We start from the raw sequence: 19183 nt of genomic DNA, 5'->3' as shown, positions 1-19183 counted from the left end.
CCCCACACATGTGGGTGCATGTGGACATCAGGACCATTCAGCCCATGGCCCACCTGCCAAGTGCAGGACGCCACGAGGAACATAGACCAGCCACCAGCCGCGCCTTGAGCAAGGACCATGGGATCACAAGCAAATAAGTGCTGGTTACTTCAGGCAACCAGGTTTGGGGTGTTTGTTACACACTAATATATAATGGATCTGCTTAGGGACCTAATGTGGCCCTTCTTCACTTTTTCCTTAAGAAAGAGACTGAGAATGGAAATCCCACAGCTACCCAAGCTGGGTCCAACCTGAGTCACTAACTCTACATTCCTTGTCAGGACACGGGGCCATTTTATGACTTTTGTGGGCCCTGGTAGGGTGACCAGCGGCCCCAGAACTGACAGGATACACGACATGCAATTTTACAATCGGGACAGTCCCTGGCAAACTGGTCACCCTAACTGGATGTCCAAGAAGCAGGACCTTCAGTACTAAGAAGGGGACATCCCGGGCATACCAGGACAAGTTGGCCACCCTGGGGCCTGGGCACCTTTGCCATCATGGGCCCCTTCCTGGATAAAGGAAATATTCAAAATATTTTGTGACTGGGTTGGTATTAAAGACAGTTCTCCTGATTTTTAAAAGAAATTAAAAGATTTTCATGGACCCTGGGTGCTGGCGCTGTGCCTGATGGAGAAGTTGCCTTTGCAGTGGCTCCCCGACCCCACCCCGGAGATGGATCTCCTGGCTTAAATTTGAGGTTAGAGGGCAGGGTGAAGGGGCCACTGGTGCCCTTTCTATCTTTTCCTTTGTGTCGAAACATGCAGATGAGTAAAAATAGGCCTATTCCTCCTTTTGTGCTGAATTTGGTTGAAACGCTTCTGTGGGCTAGGAAGACTTGTCGGGCTTAGTGGCTCCAGGATCAGATGTTAAGAAAACCTAGCCTGACCCAGCAAAGAGAGATGGATGTGTGCTCCCTGTAGTCAAAGGAGACGTTGGCCCTGGGTGGGACTGAGAATCCAACGGTGAGAGACTCTGGCTCCCAGAGCAGGGTCAGGAGACGATGCCCGCCCAGAGTTGTCAGGGCTGAGAAGGCAGATGACCACACAAGAGCAAGAACAAACTGACCTGCGGACACATTGACTCCTGCCTTCCAGAAGGAAGTGGGTCCCCATCAGGGAGAGTCTGCGTTGACCAGACTCCTGGAAACCACAGGCTCACCGGGAGCAGCCACCAGAGAAAGCATTGCCAAGTGTTGAGGGTGTGGGTGGAGGTGCCCACCATGGACCCACTGAAGGACCCACCAAGCACCCATACGCTAAAGGCTCAGTTTTAAACATGTGCCAGGGCAGAAAGCACGGAGCCAGCCTCGAACAGTACCTCTTTCTAAAAAGGACTTCCTGCTCCTTCTCTTCCTTCCTCACTGTGCTCCAACCCACAGAGGGCCCCTAACACAGCTGGTGAGTGGGACAGAGGGAGTAAGAAAGAGAGGGAAAGCCAACAGCCCACGCTTCTTGACAACTCTGCCAGCTGGGAGAGTATAAGGTGGGGGTCTCCCCTCTGAAGGCTGGTTAACGGGCAGGTTAATATACTGGACTATAAGTTCTAGTTCCTAAACTGAAACTGTTTTACCAAGTTAAGTTATTGTAAGATTTTCTATTTCCCGAACAATCAAAAAAGTCATAAGCCCTTCTGGAGTCAAAGCTCATGTTTCCCAGAGAATAAATTCATAGAAGCAACAGAGAGCAAAAGCAAAGTCATGTTTTGACAACATCCCCTGACTGGTACTTGTTCAACATACTGTTTATATTATTATTGTGTCTGTCCAAAAGTTAGTCTCCCAAAATAAGGCTATCCCGGCAGATCCACAACACTGTCTTAATCTGCTCTTCCTCTTGAGTAATCCATTGGCTGGCCTGATGCCTGATCTGATGTGAGCAGTGAAATAACCGAATAATTCCCGCCCGTTGAGATAGGGACCAGGCATGCTTCCCTGAAATTAATCACTGCATTGATCCCAAGCACAAACGGACAAGCCACTCACAGCAGGCGGAAGACTCCACGTCTTTCTCCTTGCAGCAGCCCTTGAAGAACTTCTTCACCACCCTGTAGAAGTAAGCGAAGACGACGAAAGGGAAGGGGATGTTGAGGCGGCTGCAGTACTCGTGGACCAGGAAGTACCTCTGGAACTTCCAGACCTGGTCGTTGTTCTCCTGAACCATGCCCACCGTGTAGCTGGAGGAGAGGAGAGAAGGTCCAGCCTTAGCTTTCCACAGGCCTCATCACTTAATTGCCAAATACGGTAATATTGCTATCAAGTGATCGCTCGGAGAACTTAAGTCCAGATGGGAGAGCAGAATCCATACTAGTGCTGGCCCGGAAGAACACAGCACCAGGCGCTCTTCCATTCATGCTGGGCCAAGACTGTGTCTGGCTTTTGTTTTTTTTTCCCAAGCACCAAAAAAATGTCCAATGAACTTTAAAATGATTTTTGTTTCAAGATCTTCCAAGGAGTGTCTTTGTTCGTTAGTCTGTTATTGTGTTAGATGCAAAGAGGCCTGAGATGTCAACTCTCTTAGAAATCGCTTGCCTCTCAAACATCGTTTATGGGAGTTTAATTGTAGACAGTCTGGAAAAGCTATTAATATTTATCAGGAGCCTTACAAATGTTCATCCCTTTGATCCAGCGACTCTACTTCTGGAAGTTTAACCTATGACTAAGGAGATACTGAGAAAGGAAAATGTATGAATGGATAGACACACACGGCTGTTTGCAAAAGCGCTGTAAGGACAAGCTGTCCCCACCTTCCACCCAACAGACTGGAACAATGAAGATGTCCGATGCTGAGACAATGTATCACGTGTTACGGTGAATCAATAGGATTACACTACACAGCCATTAAGAATTATGGGGGCTGGCCCCATGGCCAAGTGGTTAAGTTCACGCGCTCCACTGCGGGCGGCCCAGTGTTTCGTTGGTTCGAACCCTGGGCTCGGACATGGCACTGCTCATCGAGCCACGCTGAGGTGGCGTCCCGCATGCCACAACTAGAAGGACCCACAATGAAGAATATACAACTACATACCGGGGGGCTTTGGGGAGAAGAAGGAAAAAAAATTTTTTAAAAATCTAAAAAAAAAGAAAATTATGTTGGTGACTAACGTCTATACTCTGGGAAAATGCTTATCATATATGTTAAGTGAAAATAACTAGGCTCACACTTGCGCTAACAACATAATCTCCGCCAAGTAAACCACAACTCACAGGGAGCAGTAGACCCCTCGTGAATGATGGTCATCTCGGGCATCACATCATGGATGCTCTTTGTTCTCTTTCTGTTTGCTTTCTGAACATGGTGCCATGAGCATGAATTACTTACAGAATTAGAAAAATGTCTATTTATTGGGAAAATTTCTGACTATACCACTGATTTCTCAGTTTCAAGGTAAACCAAGACTATAAAATAGCTAACACTTATTATATACCAGTACTTATACTGGTACTGGTATATACTGGGAAGCTCAACCATCCAAGATACTTTTATTGCTAACATCAATAGTACTGTTCTAAGTAGCCTACTTAGATTGATGACAATTAATCTAACAACCCTCTGTAGGATGTAAGTCCTATTTTCATCTATGATTACCAGATCAGGAAACTGAGGCACAGCAAGAGTAGGTACATAGTCTGAGTCACCCAACTAGGAAATGAAGAAGCCAAGATTTGCACTCTGCCATCCAACCCAGCATCTATTTGCTTTGCAAAAACACCATGCCACCCCACAGAGGGGAGCATGAAATGTTTTGAGCTACGCTCTATTTCAAAAGGATTTGGTTGGACTATTTAGTAAAAGATAACAGTGAAGCATTTTACTACTTGGGAAGCTCAACCATCCAAGATACTTTTATTGCTAACATCAATAGAGAGCCACAGACGCAGCATGAACTATTTGAATTCTCCTATAAGCAAATCCTTAGGGGGAGGCATCCAGTTCTTCAAATTCTGGGTGAAAACTTCAGACCAAACCTGAACGAAGTGATAAGGCAGAGAAACCAGATACGTTTGTTGCAAGACCTCATTCTTGACCCTCAGCACATGACAATCCAAGACTAAATATCTTCAGCCACGAGAAGATCACACACACAAGGAAAACACAAACCTAATCAGATAATGGTTATGGCTTTGCTTATAAACTTGGCTCTGCTTATCTTGGAGTTTACTGATGAATTGGACACCTCCGAGGTCTACACCAGGTCCTGGGTTTGTGCAGGACAAGCTTCTGCAGCAAGTGCCTCTTCCACAGGGCGTGGTCTTTAAAGGGAAGGGAATTAATGTTTATTGAACAACAACCATATGTCAGCTCCTATGCTAAACATGTAAAATGGTTATTCGACTGATTCTCACGTCAACCCTACGTGGTAGATTTGTTAGATGAAAGACAGTGGTTGTGATGTATGAAGTGCAGCAAACCGAATCCAGCAGTTAGCCTGGCGTTCCTTCCAAATGTAGGTCAGGGTGCTTGGAGGCTAACATCATTATCCACCCTCGCTAGTCTCTGCTGGTTCTGTGTCTGCAAAGGGTATTGCAGGCTTCGGCCACTGCAGTAAGAGAGGGCGACGGACATGCCCCAATTAATGGAGTCCAGGCTAAGCACTTGCCAGAAATCAGTTTACTACTTTGTGCCAGAACAAGAATCACCATTCAAATTATTGTCCCTAGGAGCATCTTAAAATTTTCTCTATGCTGTCAAAAATGGATTTTATTGACTGCTCCTTCCATGCCTAAAACTCAACACACCAACACAAAGAAGCAACAGCATCCATTTTAATGCAGTGAATGTTGTACTCTGAGGTTTTGTCCAAAAGGAATTAATAACTCCTAGTGAAGCAAGGAATATTGATGATGCTTAGAGCAGAGGAAGGTGTTCTTTCTGGCAGGTGGACCTCCCACCCTCCCTTGGGAGCTCAAAGTGGAACTGTGGCTGAGAAGGGTCCAAGTGGAAAGAGATTTGCATCTTGGCTTAACTGGTCACTCAGAGGCAGTAAGAACATCTCATATCTTCTGGGTCATCTTGGAAAATGATGGGCAAATTGCAACCTGGGGTCCAAATCCAGCCCCCCACTTGTTTTGTAGGGCCCGTGAGCAAAGAATGGTTTTTATAAAGCAGGAAGTGGGGATGGGGGCAACTGGCCCAAGCAAAGACCCTAGCTGGCCCCTACAGAAAAAGTTGCCAATCTATGATCTACAATATATTTAGGCCAGAGCCCACAAAACCAAGCTTTGCATTTGCGTCATTCTCTATTCTGAAGAACTCTGCCTGGGATCGCTGTTTTACTTGTTCTTCAGGACAACCCGGTTGGCTGCAAGGAGCCTCCTGTTGGAATCTCTGCTTCCTCTGCACCTCAGGGCCCAGGTGGATCCAGCAAGCAGTGTTCCTTTCCTGGGCAAACAGCAAAAACCCTTATCCACATCCCAGGTGGAGTGGGTGAGATAGCCGATTACGGGGCATCAACACCCAAAAGCCATCATGCATTAATAATGCATTTCTGGGGTTGGCCATGCTGAGGTTTATTTACTGAGGTCCACTTTCCCATATGGCAGCAGCTTCCAAACTGTTCTTTTTCTCTCAACTCTGTTCCAGACTCAGACAAAGAGACACAAGCCTTTCCCAGGGAAGGCTGATAATTGAGGACTGCTTCAAACTGCTTTGCTGGAATAATTTTCATGTTCTTTAGACACTGGTTTCCATTTCTGTAGGGGAGAGGCTGCGCACTAGTGCCAACACAAGCACACCCACCCCTCAGCAAAGCCCAACGTCCAGAGCAGCCTAGAGACCGTCTCTCCCATCCAGGCTCTCATCACCCCAACTCAAATGGTTCTCAGAATCTCCCTGCCACCCACGGACCATCTAGCATCTTCCCTGAGAGGGACTCTGCTACGTTCCCTTTGACTCTACATCTCCCATGATCTCTTGTGCCCTCAGCTACCCAGGTGGCAGGAGATTTGCGATGATAATTGAGTTCCGGCTCCTAAGACCACCTAGACACCCTCAGGGGAGCAGGAGACGAGGAGGAAGCAGGAGACGAGGAGGAAGCAGGAGAGCAGGAGGAAGCAGGAGAGGAGGAAGCAGGAGAGCAGGAGGAAGCAGGAGACGAGGAGGAAGCAGAGGCCCCCTCAGAGACAAACTTTCAAGAATTCACTGCAATCAAAAATGTTATCAAGAGATAACAAATGTTTAGGATTCAGACAGTCTCCTACACAAATGAAATCCAGCAGGATGTTAAAAGAATAAGATGCCACGAGCAAAGAATAGAAGAATGACTAAAAATTAAGATCATTTATATAATTCATCATTTTTAGACTACATCATAGATCAAAAGAAAAAACATCATTTCAATAGTTGCTAGAAATTCTTCTGGCCACATTCAACATCCATTTCTGATTAGAAAAAAAAAAAAGACGACGAAAAAGAAAGGAGCTTAATAAATAAGAAACAGGAGGATCCTTCCAAGACATGATAAAAGAAAAACAGAAAAGAAAGACCAGAGACGGGATTTGTTCCAAAGTAAATAAGCAAGACTTTAACAACCTTCCTACATATCAAAAAGTGCTTCTTAAAAAAACATAATAGAAAAAATATCTCGCTCACAACCACAAATGGCTAGGAAAAAAGTGTAACAAAAAACCTGCCAGATTCATATGAATAAAACCATAAAACTTCACTGAGAAACTATACATATTTGAATAAATAAGGATCACACTATTTTTTCTGGATGGTAAGATACCATTTTTTAAAGATGCCAGCTTTCCCTGAATGATTCTACAAAGTTAACATCATTACAATAAAATTCACAAGGTTGCTTTTTTTTTTTTTGGAATGGGAAAGAAAAAAGGATTTCAGAAGATAAGGCTTGGACTCCTCTATGTGGTTAAATATACAAGAAAAGCCAGGAAAGTTTTGAATAAGGATAATGAAGGGGACTTGTACAACAGATGTTAAAATGATTTTTTAAAAGTTGGTAATTAAAGCCATTTGGTAATAAAAACCAAAATAGAAAGACTGATCCACAGAACAGAATGAAAAGTCTGCAAAAAATTCATGAAGAAAAAGAGGATGCTAAAACAATGGCAGAATTTTAGAATAAATTGAAGTACAAGAAACTTGCCAGCTAGATTTCAATCAAACACCTCCTGCAAGCTTTTCACAGATTTCCTGCACTTTCTGTTCATTATTCCATCCCCAACACACCAGCAATATCCAACCAGCGCCACCCCAGGACCCCTAGTGACCCTGACTTTTTGCACCTCGCAGTGCCCGCCGGCATGCATGCATGCTAAAATGAGCCGCACATCCCCGTTCCCCTCTTCTTCCGCAGCATCAAGAAAGCAAGTTCAAAGCCAACAGCAGCCAACACGAGAGACAACCAGCAGTTTCACCGCACTGATCTTTGAAGTGCTAACTCAATTGAGGAATACTCAATTCAGCGGCTATCAGAATAGCACCACTAAGCCTGTGCCATGCACCTGTGTAAAGACCCGTGCCCTCTCCCTTCACCTACAGGAAAATGTCTAAATTCCCTAACATGGATAAAAGACCCTCCATAACCTGGCCTACTCTTCCACACTTGGAGGTTGCCAATTCTCCCAGAGTCACTTCATCTCCTCTGCTTCTCCCTCCCCAGCCAGGCTCTGGGCTCCAGGCACACGGTCCTTGAGCAAATGTCACCTCTGCTAGCTGCTGCTGACCCTAGCTCCCCCCGCAACTATCTTTCACAATTCACAGGCCCCCTTTCTGTGCACCATGGTCCTTTGTAAATAGCCTTTCAGGCTGCTTACATTATATTGTATTATGTTATATTATATTATGTTAATATATTTATGTGCCCACCAACTCCCTTAACAGCAGGTTAATTTAACAGAGGTTGCTGCCTCCAACTCCTCATTTGTAAAATGATAATAAAGCCACACTTACGCCAAAATGATTAACAATTAAATGAGGTAGCATGTGGATGTGCTTAGTACTGAAAAGTATCAATAAATACTAGCTATTACTATTTGTGTGTGTGTGTGTGTGTGTGTGTGTGTGTCTGAGGAAGACTGGCCCTGAGCTAACATCTGTTGCCAACCTTCCTCTTTTTGATGTGGGATGCCACCACAGCACGGCTTGACAAGGTCTGTGCCCAGGATCCGAACCTGTGAATTCCAGGCTGCTGAAGTGGAGCACGTGAACTTAACCACTACACCACAGGGACAGCCCCAGCTATTACTATTATTACAATTACCTGCCCTCTTTTTTTCTTTTTTCACCCATTTCAACAGCCTCCCTTTGACTGCTGAAGTATAGCACCCAAAACTTTAGTCTGTACCAGGGGATCATTTTCTTTTTTCTACTTTCCTGTGTATTCATAATGAACATGCATTATTCCTAAGATTCAAAAAATATTTTACTCTTAGGAATTAGTCTAGATTAGGGCATGTCTGACGAGTCCTTTTCGGAAGAAACACATGGGGTGGCTTTATCTTCAGGTCACAGTGCCTATAAGGGCTACAGCCTGCGTTAAGACAACCCAGAGTCATCTACTGATTTTAAGTTCACTCAGGGCCTCTGATAATCAATCATATTAATATAGAATAAGCTCAGATGTTTGCACCCTTTTCCTCTCCCTGTGAATACCACAGAGAGAGCACTCCAAGATGCTTTAAAATCCCCGAGTGTGAGTTTACGTTACAGCTCATAAGGTGGCCATTGTGTATGGTTAAGCTTTCACAGGAATACTTTGATGTGGTGTCACACAGGGGTCACAGCCTGGGGCCAACGGCTCTCAGAGTAAGCCCAGAACAACCATCATAGCCATCAGAACAGCGTCTGACGATTTCGTCCAAGGATGGCAAGGGGACCGCTCTAGCTGCTCTCAAGTCCCCAGACAGGTGTTAACAAAGAAAAGGCCCTTGGTTTAACCCAGGACAAACCCAAGAGGCACCCCCCTAGAGAGGACATGTCCCCAAGTTGTCACACTTAAGCACTGTAGGGGCAACAGTGGGGTGTGGTGCGATGGCTCTGGGCTCATCGGGAGGAGATCTGCATTCCAGCCTCCAATGGACACAGCCAAGCCCCACAGTAGTGTGGCCGCTGACACTGAGCTGCCCGACTTTCATTTCCTCAAAGTGAAAATGACAGGCTGGCTCCAAATGCTGTCACTTCACGACTGTAATCCTGATAATGGATTACCAACGTGACATGTCCTCGAGAGTCTGTGAACTGCTCAGAGCACACAGACTCAGGAAAGCTCTGAGCACTGTTCTACTCTGTGCCTAGGGGAGATTGACTGAATTAGAGGAGGGCAAAGGTCACGGCAGTGGGAGCTGACGGCCCTTTGGTTTAATTTCTGTAGAAATTATATATGTGGTCGGTTTTTACAGAGACTATCCAAGGTTTGAGGTAAAGGCTTATAGGATATGTTATCCCTATAAAATAGGACCCCAAACCATCCCCTGCCCTCCTCACTCTTGCCTCAGGTTTGGGAGTTGGTCCTGCCTTCCTTGCCCTTGAGTGGACACATGGTCACCCTTTACCTGCCACCTCTCTCTGCAAGCTCAGACTTGGGGACCTCTGGCAGCATGACACTGTCTAGGTTCCTGTGAGTGACACAGGCTTCCCGATTCTGGAGTCCTTCCCTGGCCTCCAGTCGGGGGGGTGACGGGGAAGCTGCACATTCCCTCTGTAAGGCCACATGGTGCCAATGACCACGAGATCTTTGAGGCCCAGGCACCTGGCACAGAGCAGATGCTCTACATCTGTGAGATGAATCACTTGCTGGTCCGTTATTCACCATCAATGCTTCTCAGTAAATAACAGACCTGGTAGCCAAACTCCTAACTGATGACCAAATAATGAACCAAACATGGGAAAGAAGCCTGTTCTTTTCACTCATCCAACCAACCCACAAAGTGCCAGGTGCTCAGACAGGCCCCAGCTCCATCCTTCAAAGCTTACTGTCCAGCAGGAGAGAAAGTTGTCCCTGTGCAAGGGGCCCAAGGAGCCTCTATGCAAAGTGGACAGGGCATCAGGAACCACTCGGGCAAAGAGTGATGCTTGCCAACTCAAACAGCAAACAGGAATGGGGCAGGAGACGGTCGAGATGGAACAAGCCAGGAAAAGGACCAGCATGTGCAAAAGCATCAGGCGTGACAGATGGCCCTGTTTAGAGATGGACACTTGCGTGCCTGTTGGGGACAGATAGCAGGGGTGAAGCCTGATGGTATGTTCAAAGGCCAGGTCACGGACGGCCTGGGGGGAAGCGGACAGTCTGGAATTTACCCTGAAAGCTATGGGGAAATACTGAAAGTCTTCCGGAATTTTAAACAGAGCAGTGACATTTTAGAAATATCCCTGTGGCCACAGGGTAGAAACCGGACGGGAGGAGGATTTCTCTGAACACTGGAAGACCAGACGGTCCCTCGCTGCTCAGCCCCTTCGATGAGTGACATCCCCAGAGGCACATGGCCCCACTCAGGCCCCACAAAGGGAGGCCACTGACCCTCATCTACAATCCTGTGTCTCTCAGAAACTCAGGGCTCTACGGGACAATTGTCCTTTTCTTATTTTCTTTTCTAAATTACAAAAGCAATATGTGATCATTGTAACGAGTGAAATATATACCAGATTTTTTTTAATTTCTTTTTTTTATTGAAAGAAAACAAGGCTATATCATAAAAATGTCTGCAATTTGCTTTTTATATTTAACAAAATATTGTCCTTCCGAGCCAATAAATATAGATCTTTTTCTTTTTGATCGCTGCCTATGATTCTGTAGTCTATAACGCGCTTTATTGGGTCATTCACTCATTGATAGGCATCAAACAGTGATCCAGTAAACATCTTTCTTTGTACCTACATCCTTAGGATAGATTCCCGTTGTGAAGGAGTTGGGTCAAGGGTTTGTGTATTTTTGCTATTACTGTTTCATCACTCTTTCTGAAGAGCTAGGGGCACTTCACACTTCCAGCAGCAAGGACCATTCCCCAGCATCATCCCCAGCAAAGGGGCTCCTTTTCATATTTGCGCATCTGATGTGTCCCGGTATCTCACTGTTGGTTTCATCTGACCTTTTCTCTCCACGAGGTTGACCAATTTTTCATACCATTATGGGCCATTTGAATTTTCCTTCTCTGAATTGCATTTCCTCTGTCAATTTTCTACTGGGCCATCTTTCTCTTATCAGTTTGCAGGAGCTCTTTCTATATTAGGAATTAAAAGCCTTTGCTCACCATAGGTCAACATCCCCCCCCAGTCTGTCGTTCACCTCGTGACTTCGTCAGAGCTGTCCTTTACCTTCAACACTTGTTTTATGAAATCAAATGTGTTTATCTTACCTTTCACAGTTACTTGGTTTCTGATTTTGACTAATGGGTTCTCTTCCACCCCAAGGTTTAACAAATAATTTTTTAATTTGTTTTTTGTTGCTAATTATTCTGTCTGCCTATCTGTGCCAGGATTCATATACTCAAAATGACCACCCACCATAAAGCAACAGCATAAAACTAAAGTACTCCCACCGAAACTATCTCGTGGGGCTCTTTGAAACCCTCCTAAGAGAGATGAAGGGGAAATGAAAACCATGATTCTCTAAAAGTATTAAAGAGAATGGCCAGAGGCAATAAAAACAGTTTAGCGTCCATATCATATTCTCCCCAACTTGATTAGACGTGAGCCCCAAAGGAGACTCAGTCTCCTGACTCTGCTCTTTCTGTTTGTAGTTAAACCGAAAACTGTGAAGGAGTAACTAACTCCAGGCTGTGTCCTTTAAGGCCTAGAACCCATACCACTGAGTCCACGGGAAATAAGAACCTTGGAGATGAGCTGAACTGCGTTGTAGTCAACGTCACGTCAACGTCATGGCGCTCCAGGGAGACTGTGAAATGGATGCTGAACATACAGAGTCTGAACATCCTGGAGGGTGTTACACGTGCTCACCTTGGGTGTCAAATAAACTTACAGCACAGCTAATAGGGATACAATGTATTTTTAATACAGTCCCTTTAAGGCCCCACCGCATCCAGCCCACCAGTCTCCTAAAGCTCTACCGTAAGCTCCTCGAGGGTAGACCATGGCTGCTTTGCTCCCAGCCCCTCCATCCCTCCTGGTACAGCCAGACACCCAGGGAACCGACTGCGCACATACCCAAACATGGCGACCAGCAGGTTGACCAGCAGGATGTTGGTGGAGAGCATGTAGATGCACACCAGCGGGATGGTGATCCATTCAGGGAACCGCGGCACGTTGTGCTCGTCCAGCTCCACACACAGCGGCTTGGACTCGTTCCCGGTGAAGGTGCAGTGGGAAAAGTCGTATGTGGTACCTGAGGATGTAGAACCAAGAGGCAAAGTGAGGATCCTCTGGAGGGGGCAGTGTTGTGGCACGTGATGATCATGGGATGTGTTGGGCACTGTTCTAAGGTGCTTTATCCAAACAACGTAGAATCACTCATTCATGCATTCAATAGGGATTTATTGAGTAGCTACTATGAGCCAAGGACTTCACCACGATCAGAGATAAAAGGAAGGGCATGATCTTTGCCCTCAGAGACCTTCCAGCCTCTTTGGGTAGGCAGATAAACAACCACGTATGTTTAAATTTTTAGCCCATGAGAAATGCTAAGAATGACATGCCCACTATGCTCTGTGGATATAAACTGAGGCAACTCATCCAGGAACAGCTTTCCTAAGAAGGAAGGGTCTCTGAATTGAGAGCAAAAGGATGATCAGGAGCCAACTACACGAAGAGGAGAGATGGGCACCCAGAGCATCCAGAGAGAGAACATCACATGCAAAGGCCCTGTGGTAGGAAGTTGGAAACTTCTGTGGCCATGAGAGAATAAGATGTGCAGCGACCAGACATGTTAATTTTTTTATCTTTATACTAAAAATAGCGGGTAGCCATTAGACTGCATTAAGCAGAGGAATGACACATCAGGTTCTCTCTATTAAAGGACCACTCTGGCCACAGCACAGATCATAACGAGCCAGAGGGCAACATGAGGAGGTTACACTAAGAGCCATGCAGGAAGGTAGTGAGGATGGCTTGTGGGGGTGGCGGTGGGGATGCTAAAATGAGGTTGAATTTCAAAGACATCTAGGAGATAAAGTCAAGTAAAAGTAGCTGATAAACTGGATATGGTGGATGAAATCACAGGAGGTGTCACGGACGTGACATCAAGGCTTCTGATTTGCACAACTGCATGAACGGTGGCAACAGACCCTAAATGGGGGGCCTCGGAGGAAGTCCGAGTCTGAAATGGAGGATGGGGAGCTTTCATTTGCATGTGCTGAGGTGCATCTGAGAAAGCTCAGAGAAGGCAATGGACATAAGCATCTGGCCCTCTGGGAGCTGCTCTGGGCTAGAGATTCTCCTCCTCCGGGTGTGGGAGTGAGGTCCTGCGGCTGGTGAGATGCCCTGCGGGGAAGATGGGGCTACGCCGGTTTGACCCATAAGAGAATGGAGAGACCGAGAGGTCGAGTCACTTCCCAGGGCACACAGCGCACTCGTGGCTGAGCAGGATTTGAACTCCGCCTGCCACCTGCTCTTTAGGTTACTGTGAGCCACCTCACGAAAGGACTGAAACCACCGACGTGCGGGGTTGTCGCGAGGATGCAATGTGCTCATCTATGAAAACGGCACGTGCGGACAAGGAATAATAATAACAAAGTGCCTTTCCACCATTGCGTGGAAAAAGAGCTGTCTCTAAGATCTTGGAAGAGGCCGCAGAGGAGGAGGCCAGAGAGACGGCAGGAGGCCCCGAGGAAAATCGAGAAAACACCAGGGAGCTGAGAAATACGACCAAGAGGGCAGGGAAGACATCAGGATCCTTTTCGGGTGGCAGGACAGAACATGACAAGCCCAGACCATTGTCAGCATCGTAAAGATGCTTTCAACAGCTCATTCAAAACACACACCAGTTTGCACAGGCCCCACGCTTTCCTCATGTAAAACACGTGCGGGCAAATTAATGCCATCTCTGCCACCATTAGCCTTAACGCCATCTTCATCACCACCAGCCTGCCTCCCCAGCATAGCTGGCAGTGGGCTAACTCTGGAAGTTAAAATTCCCAGGTTCCAATGGAAAATCTTTAATATTGCTTTTTTTTGGAATAACTGGGTGCCCGGTTATATAGGAGAGCATGACTTACAACACTCATTTCTAAACTCGTGGGGCTTGTTGCTGTCAATTGCTATGTTGCTGCTGAAAATATGAGAAATGTGATTTTTAAAGAGTTTGAAACTGGCAGGCTGAATTTGGGGCACCATCTGCAAGGCAGACGTAAAATCCCGCTCAGGCACAAAGGAAAGGTTTTCAGGGTTAGGGCTCGCCGTGTGCTTCTGTGACATCCCCAAGGGTCAGCGTGGGGAGCCCCAGAGGCTGGCTCTGGAAGCGACTGCCTCCTGTCCACTGTCCCCGCCCCCCCGGGCCAAGTCAGGCTCACCATCCACGTCACTGGGCACTTGGCCAAACATGGCCAGGTAGGGCTCATAGATGACCGAGCGGAATATCCACCTCCAGCGATACTCGTTCTGCCTGAGGATCCCTTGCCTGGCCACCCCGAAGGCCACCATCCACACAGCGAAGAGGAACAGGAAGAAGAACACGTCTACCAGCTGTCAAGGGAGGACAGGGGAACGGAGTCAGGACTGCGCCAAAGGCGCCTCGTCCCCTCAGTTGACCACAGAGAAGGGCAGAGGTTCCAAGGTCTGGGGAACCCAACTCACCCAGCGTTCCCTCACTAATTTTTAAAAAAAAGGCCATCGTCACCTTTGGGTCTTGGAACATCTCTATTCCAGAGTCGAAACGAACTGATGCATTTTTGCTGCCTCCAAGCCAGCTCAGCAATAGAAGCTTTCTGAATGAGAGACCAGCTTGAGAGCAAAAGAGGGCCCTAACTTTGGAGAACTCCGCCTTCTCTACATCTCACGGTGCTCACCTTCTTTAAATCCCTAAATAATGTCCTTCATTTTTTTTAACAATATAAAAGCTACCCTTATTAGACAAGAATGCACAGTTTAATTCGTTTTAATTTTTTGCACACACAGCACGACTTCATGGTGACGGGATGCCTCAGATATGCTTTGAATTAAAACCACAAACTCAACAATCCTCGGTGTTGGAAGAAATCTCCAGATGAGCTAATCTGACTCCCATCTGATTTAAAGACAGAAGCACGGGAAGCTGGGGCATCTGGAAAAAAGCTCAGCAAAGCATCCTTGTCAGTGTGTAATTATCTTTCTGGTCCTGGTTGTTAGTGCCGTTGAGTGGATTCCAACTCCTGGTGACCCTGTGGACAGCAGAGCAGAGCCCCGTCCAGTCTTTTTGTGCCATCCTCGCCCCTTGCAGCGCCCTACCAGACGACACTCTGCTGCCATTCCTAGAATTTTCAGGGCCAGTGTTTTTGGAAGTGGGTGGCCAGGTCCTTCTTCCTAGTCTGTCTTAGTCTGGAAGCTCCACTGAAACCTGTCCACCATGGGTGACCCTGCTGGTATTTGAAATCTTGGTGGCAGAGCTTTCAGCATCACAGCAACACACAGCCACCACCGTGTGACAACTGACAGCCGGATGGTATGGTTCCCTGACTGGAACAGGAACTCGGGCCACAGCAGTGAGAGCACCTGACCCCAACCACTAGGCCACCATCTTTCTGTTATAGGTCCCTATAAAAAGGGTCTAGTGGTACTGTGCCTGCATCTATATTACATGGTTGGAAGACTGACGTCCCAGCCTCACTGTGCTTCCAGCTCACCGCACGTCTCTAGACAAACCTACTCGTCTCCTTGGACCCGATTACCCACATCTATAAAATGGGTATAAAATCTCTATCTTGCCTATGCTCTTAGTGAATTATTAAGACTCAAATGAAAGCTCTTGGTAAAGTGTAAAATCCAAATAAATACAACGGATTGAGTTTCTTTATTCACAATGCACTGAATTACACTGTCTGCTTCTCACAGTTACTTTTTGTTAAATTTTAACCTGGGAGAGGCCCCTGATGAAAACACATCAAAGAAAGCAAACCTTACTGATTGCGAAATGCAAGAGTCACTCTATGGCCAACCCCCCCATCAACAATTAAAGGAACTCAGCATAGCAAGAAGAATGACGACTACCAATGTTCTTTGTACTTACCATCTTCTGCAACATTATAATCTTGGGTCCCAAGTTTCTGCTTACAGTGAAAATGTGGATCAACCTTAGAGTGAATATGATGTAATCCAGGCAAAAAATGACTCGTCCGGAATACAAAGAGGTTTTATTAGAAGGGTGGAGCCTAGGGAAAGAAAGGGAATGGAATCTGTGAGATACTGAAAAAACATTTCAAAGTTTTACTTTGAAAAATGACCAACGTGAAGCACCAGCCGAGAGCCTGGGGACTGACACTGGAAACAGGCCAGGGATATCACCCACCTGTCAGTCACTGAAAACCAAAGGCCATGACCTTCTGCCCTGGTGGACTCCAGTAGAGGCAAGGACATCACATACAACAAAGCTTTCAGAGATTCCTGCCACTTTAGTCCTTCATCCTCAAATACTGCTGCAGGAACCCAATCTCCGTATCGCTAACTTCCTGGCTCACAGGCTTCTAGAGCGACCCCAGCGCCCACCCCACCCCAACCACCAGAGACTTGACCCTGCCAGCTTCCCCCTAATGAAACTTACCTCGTTTGCACCAGATCATTTGATTAGCTGACCACCCGCTAATGTGTTAATTGAAAGCCATATGTGCTTGCTAAATGGAATGCTCTAGAAATCATGTCCAACCAACGGTGATTCAAATGCTGGGCCTTTAACCCAAGTCGAAAGGGAAGCTATTGGAGGAGGAAATTGAGTTCTTCCTCCCTTCAAATCGTAGAGTGAGCGCTCATTGTAAACCGTCTCATTCTGGGTAGGTGTAAATATGAATTGTCAGGCTTCTCTACAAAGGGACACCACTCGATCGGCTCAGCTGGAACCACAAGCTCTGCCTTGAAGCTATCGGGGGAAGGCAGGCCTACAGGGACGCAGCAAAGGCAGTGGGGGCCATGGTTGGGGCGTACCCCAATTTCTCTACCACGTGGAGTGCACACTGCTTTTTGCCTTCAACCATAATTTTAGGTTGGTTTTTATAATGACAGGCTCTGGCTCTGGGACTGAAATATGCTTGTAGCTGGGAGCGCAAGGCCCATAGCCAGCACTCGCGTCAAAGTGAAGCGCATTTTAGAAGATTATATGGCCCCAAATGAAAATGCTGAGCAATATTTAGCATTCTCGTTATTCTCTGCTCTCCTCAATTTCTAATTATCTCTCCCCAAATTCTATATGCATGAAGAGAAAAATGATGAAGAACCCCTTTTCAATTACAGATCACCAGGAGAGGGGAGGAGATGAGACAGGACGTTATGCCAAACAAGCTGTGTCTCGAAGGGGCAGAGATGATGGTCTTTTGTAATGATCTGTAACGGCGGGGGATGGCGGGGGGGGCGGGCTTATCGTGGGCTCAAAACGTCAAAGATCTTTCCTTCACCTTTTCTCCCAAAAGCATCAGAAACACCTATAAGTGGGAGAAGTCTTGTGGGCTACTCACCGGAATGCAATTCCTGCTATGAAGTAAAAAAGACCAAGTGTGTCCATAACGTTCCACAAGTCGGTAAAATAATTCACCCCATTAACGTACCACTGCACACAGAAAGGGACAGAGAGAGGACATGAGCATCTTGGAAACATCAACCACTGCCAGATTTGTTAATGTTCACACAGTTTTTTCCAGATCCTTTTTGAGCCAATGACGGCTGAAGTGAAGCCTGCCACAGGCCCCATGCTATTCCAGGGGCACTGGAAAGTGGTCCAAGGGCAGACGGCCAGCAAGTGGCGGGTCTCAGGGTTCTGAATCTTAGCTGCCTCTCCCCAGCATCACCCTTCTTCTTTAGGGCCCACAGAGATCCTACAACTTGAGACTTGGAAGGGATGCAAGAAACATCATGGGTTTCTCAAGAAGTACCTCCTTTCATTCACTTAAAAATGCAACTAGCGACTTCAGTGGGCCAAGGAAGTGAGGATGTTATGAAATCAAGCACCAAAGAAATACTAAAATCGCCCGGATTTCAGCAGCCCCAGTTTGACCACATTCCACTGTGGGATGGCTGAACTCGTGGGCTCAGAAATGGAGTCCATTTGAGTGGGCCCAGAGACACTGATTGCCACCCACCAAGGATCATTTGCAAGACAGGGTGGTTGGCACGAGCCCTACCTGCCACCTGCTACCCCTCTGAACCTCTGGTCTGGGAGGCAGGGAAGCACAGGTCAACCTGCCCACCCCAGCCTGACTCAGCTCCGCCCACAGGACTTTCAGAATCCTGGCCTGAGTGATGGGAGAAACTCTAAGGAGCTCAATTCTGGGGCTCAGAGGCACCACTGCAATGAGAAAACATTCTTTTTTTTTAATGAATAGAGGCCTTTTATCTGAATGGAATGCCAGAGATGGGCTATATTTATAAAACACCAGGACCATATTTCATCTTATCTTTTAGGATTTGGGGATTCAATGGGCCTCAAGATTGAGCAGTGTTTTCCATGAAGAGATGATGGAACTTATCCCATTGTACATAAACATCCACAATCTGTTTAATGGACATTGGCACTTATTGACTGCCTTGGTTAAAAATTCCAATTTAGCAAATCGACATCCTCCGCTGGGGAAGGAGACAGGAAATACTGAAAGGTACACTTTTGACATTCAGACACAATCTAAAACAGCTAACATCCTGTTTGGTTTGGTTTTTCTCTAACAAGTGTGAATTAGGTTAATTAAGACAGCACCAGGCCAGCGGAACTGTGAGTTAGGAGGAAACCAATCAAATGGAGGATTCCAAACGCAGGAGGCCACAGACAAGAAGAGAAACAGCGACCCCGAGTGTCGGATTCCTTTAATGACAAGGATCATCAAGACCGTGTTCTGCAGACTCGCTCAGGGAACACAGAATCAGAGCTGTCCAGCTGGCAAAGATCTCAAATGGCAGAGCTGGACTTGAACCCACACTCCTAACCCCAAGCAAGCACAGGGTGCTTCCCAAACCATCACCTTAACACACTGTCAGGCTGAGCTAAAACTGGCCCATTCAAAAGCAACGTTGAAAAAAGAGAAGAAACACTTAGACCAAGCGCTATGTGCTCATTGTCA

The 19183-nt window shown here is 46.6% G+C and overlaps 1 protein-coding gene across 2 annotated transcripts in view; it reads right to left on the bottom strand.

Annotated features, from left to right (window-relative positions):
- The window catches only part of TRPM8 (transient receptor potential cation channel subfamily M member 8), an 88829-nt gene that overhangs the window by 17196 nt on the left and 52450 nt on the right, over positions 1-19183 (bottom strand). For both annotated transcript variants that reach the window (XR_011539855.1, XM_070618647.1), the window contains exons 18-22: positions 17591-17682; positions 16156-16297; positions 14465-14636; positions 12165-12342; positions 2027-2217 (exon numbers count right to left, since the gene is read on the bottom strand). Coding sequence is in view for 1 of the 2 variants with exons in the window: in XM_070618647.1 (XP_070474748.1) it covers positions 2027-2217; positions 12165-12342; positions 14465-14636; positions 16156-16297; positions 17591-17682 (775 nt within the window). In the remaining variant the exon portion in view is untranslated. The remainder of the gene's footprint in view (positions 1-2026; positions 2218-12164; positions 12343-14464; positions 14637-16155; positions 16298-17590; positions 17683-19183) is intronic.

The sequence above is a fragment of the Equus przewalskii genome, chromosome 5 (assembly GCF_037783145.1).
Source record: "Equus przewalskii isolate Varuska chromosome 5, EquPr2, whole genome shotgun sequence".
NCBI classification, from domain to species: Eukaryota; Metazoa; Chordata; class Mammalia; order Perissodactyla; family Equidae; genus Equus; species Equus przewalskii.
The sequence above is the reverse complement of the archived record's forward strand: the minus strand, read 5'-3'. Positions and strand labels throughout refer to the sequence as shown.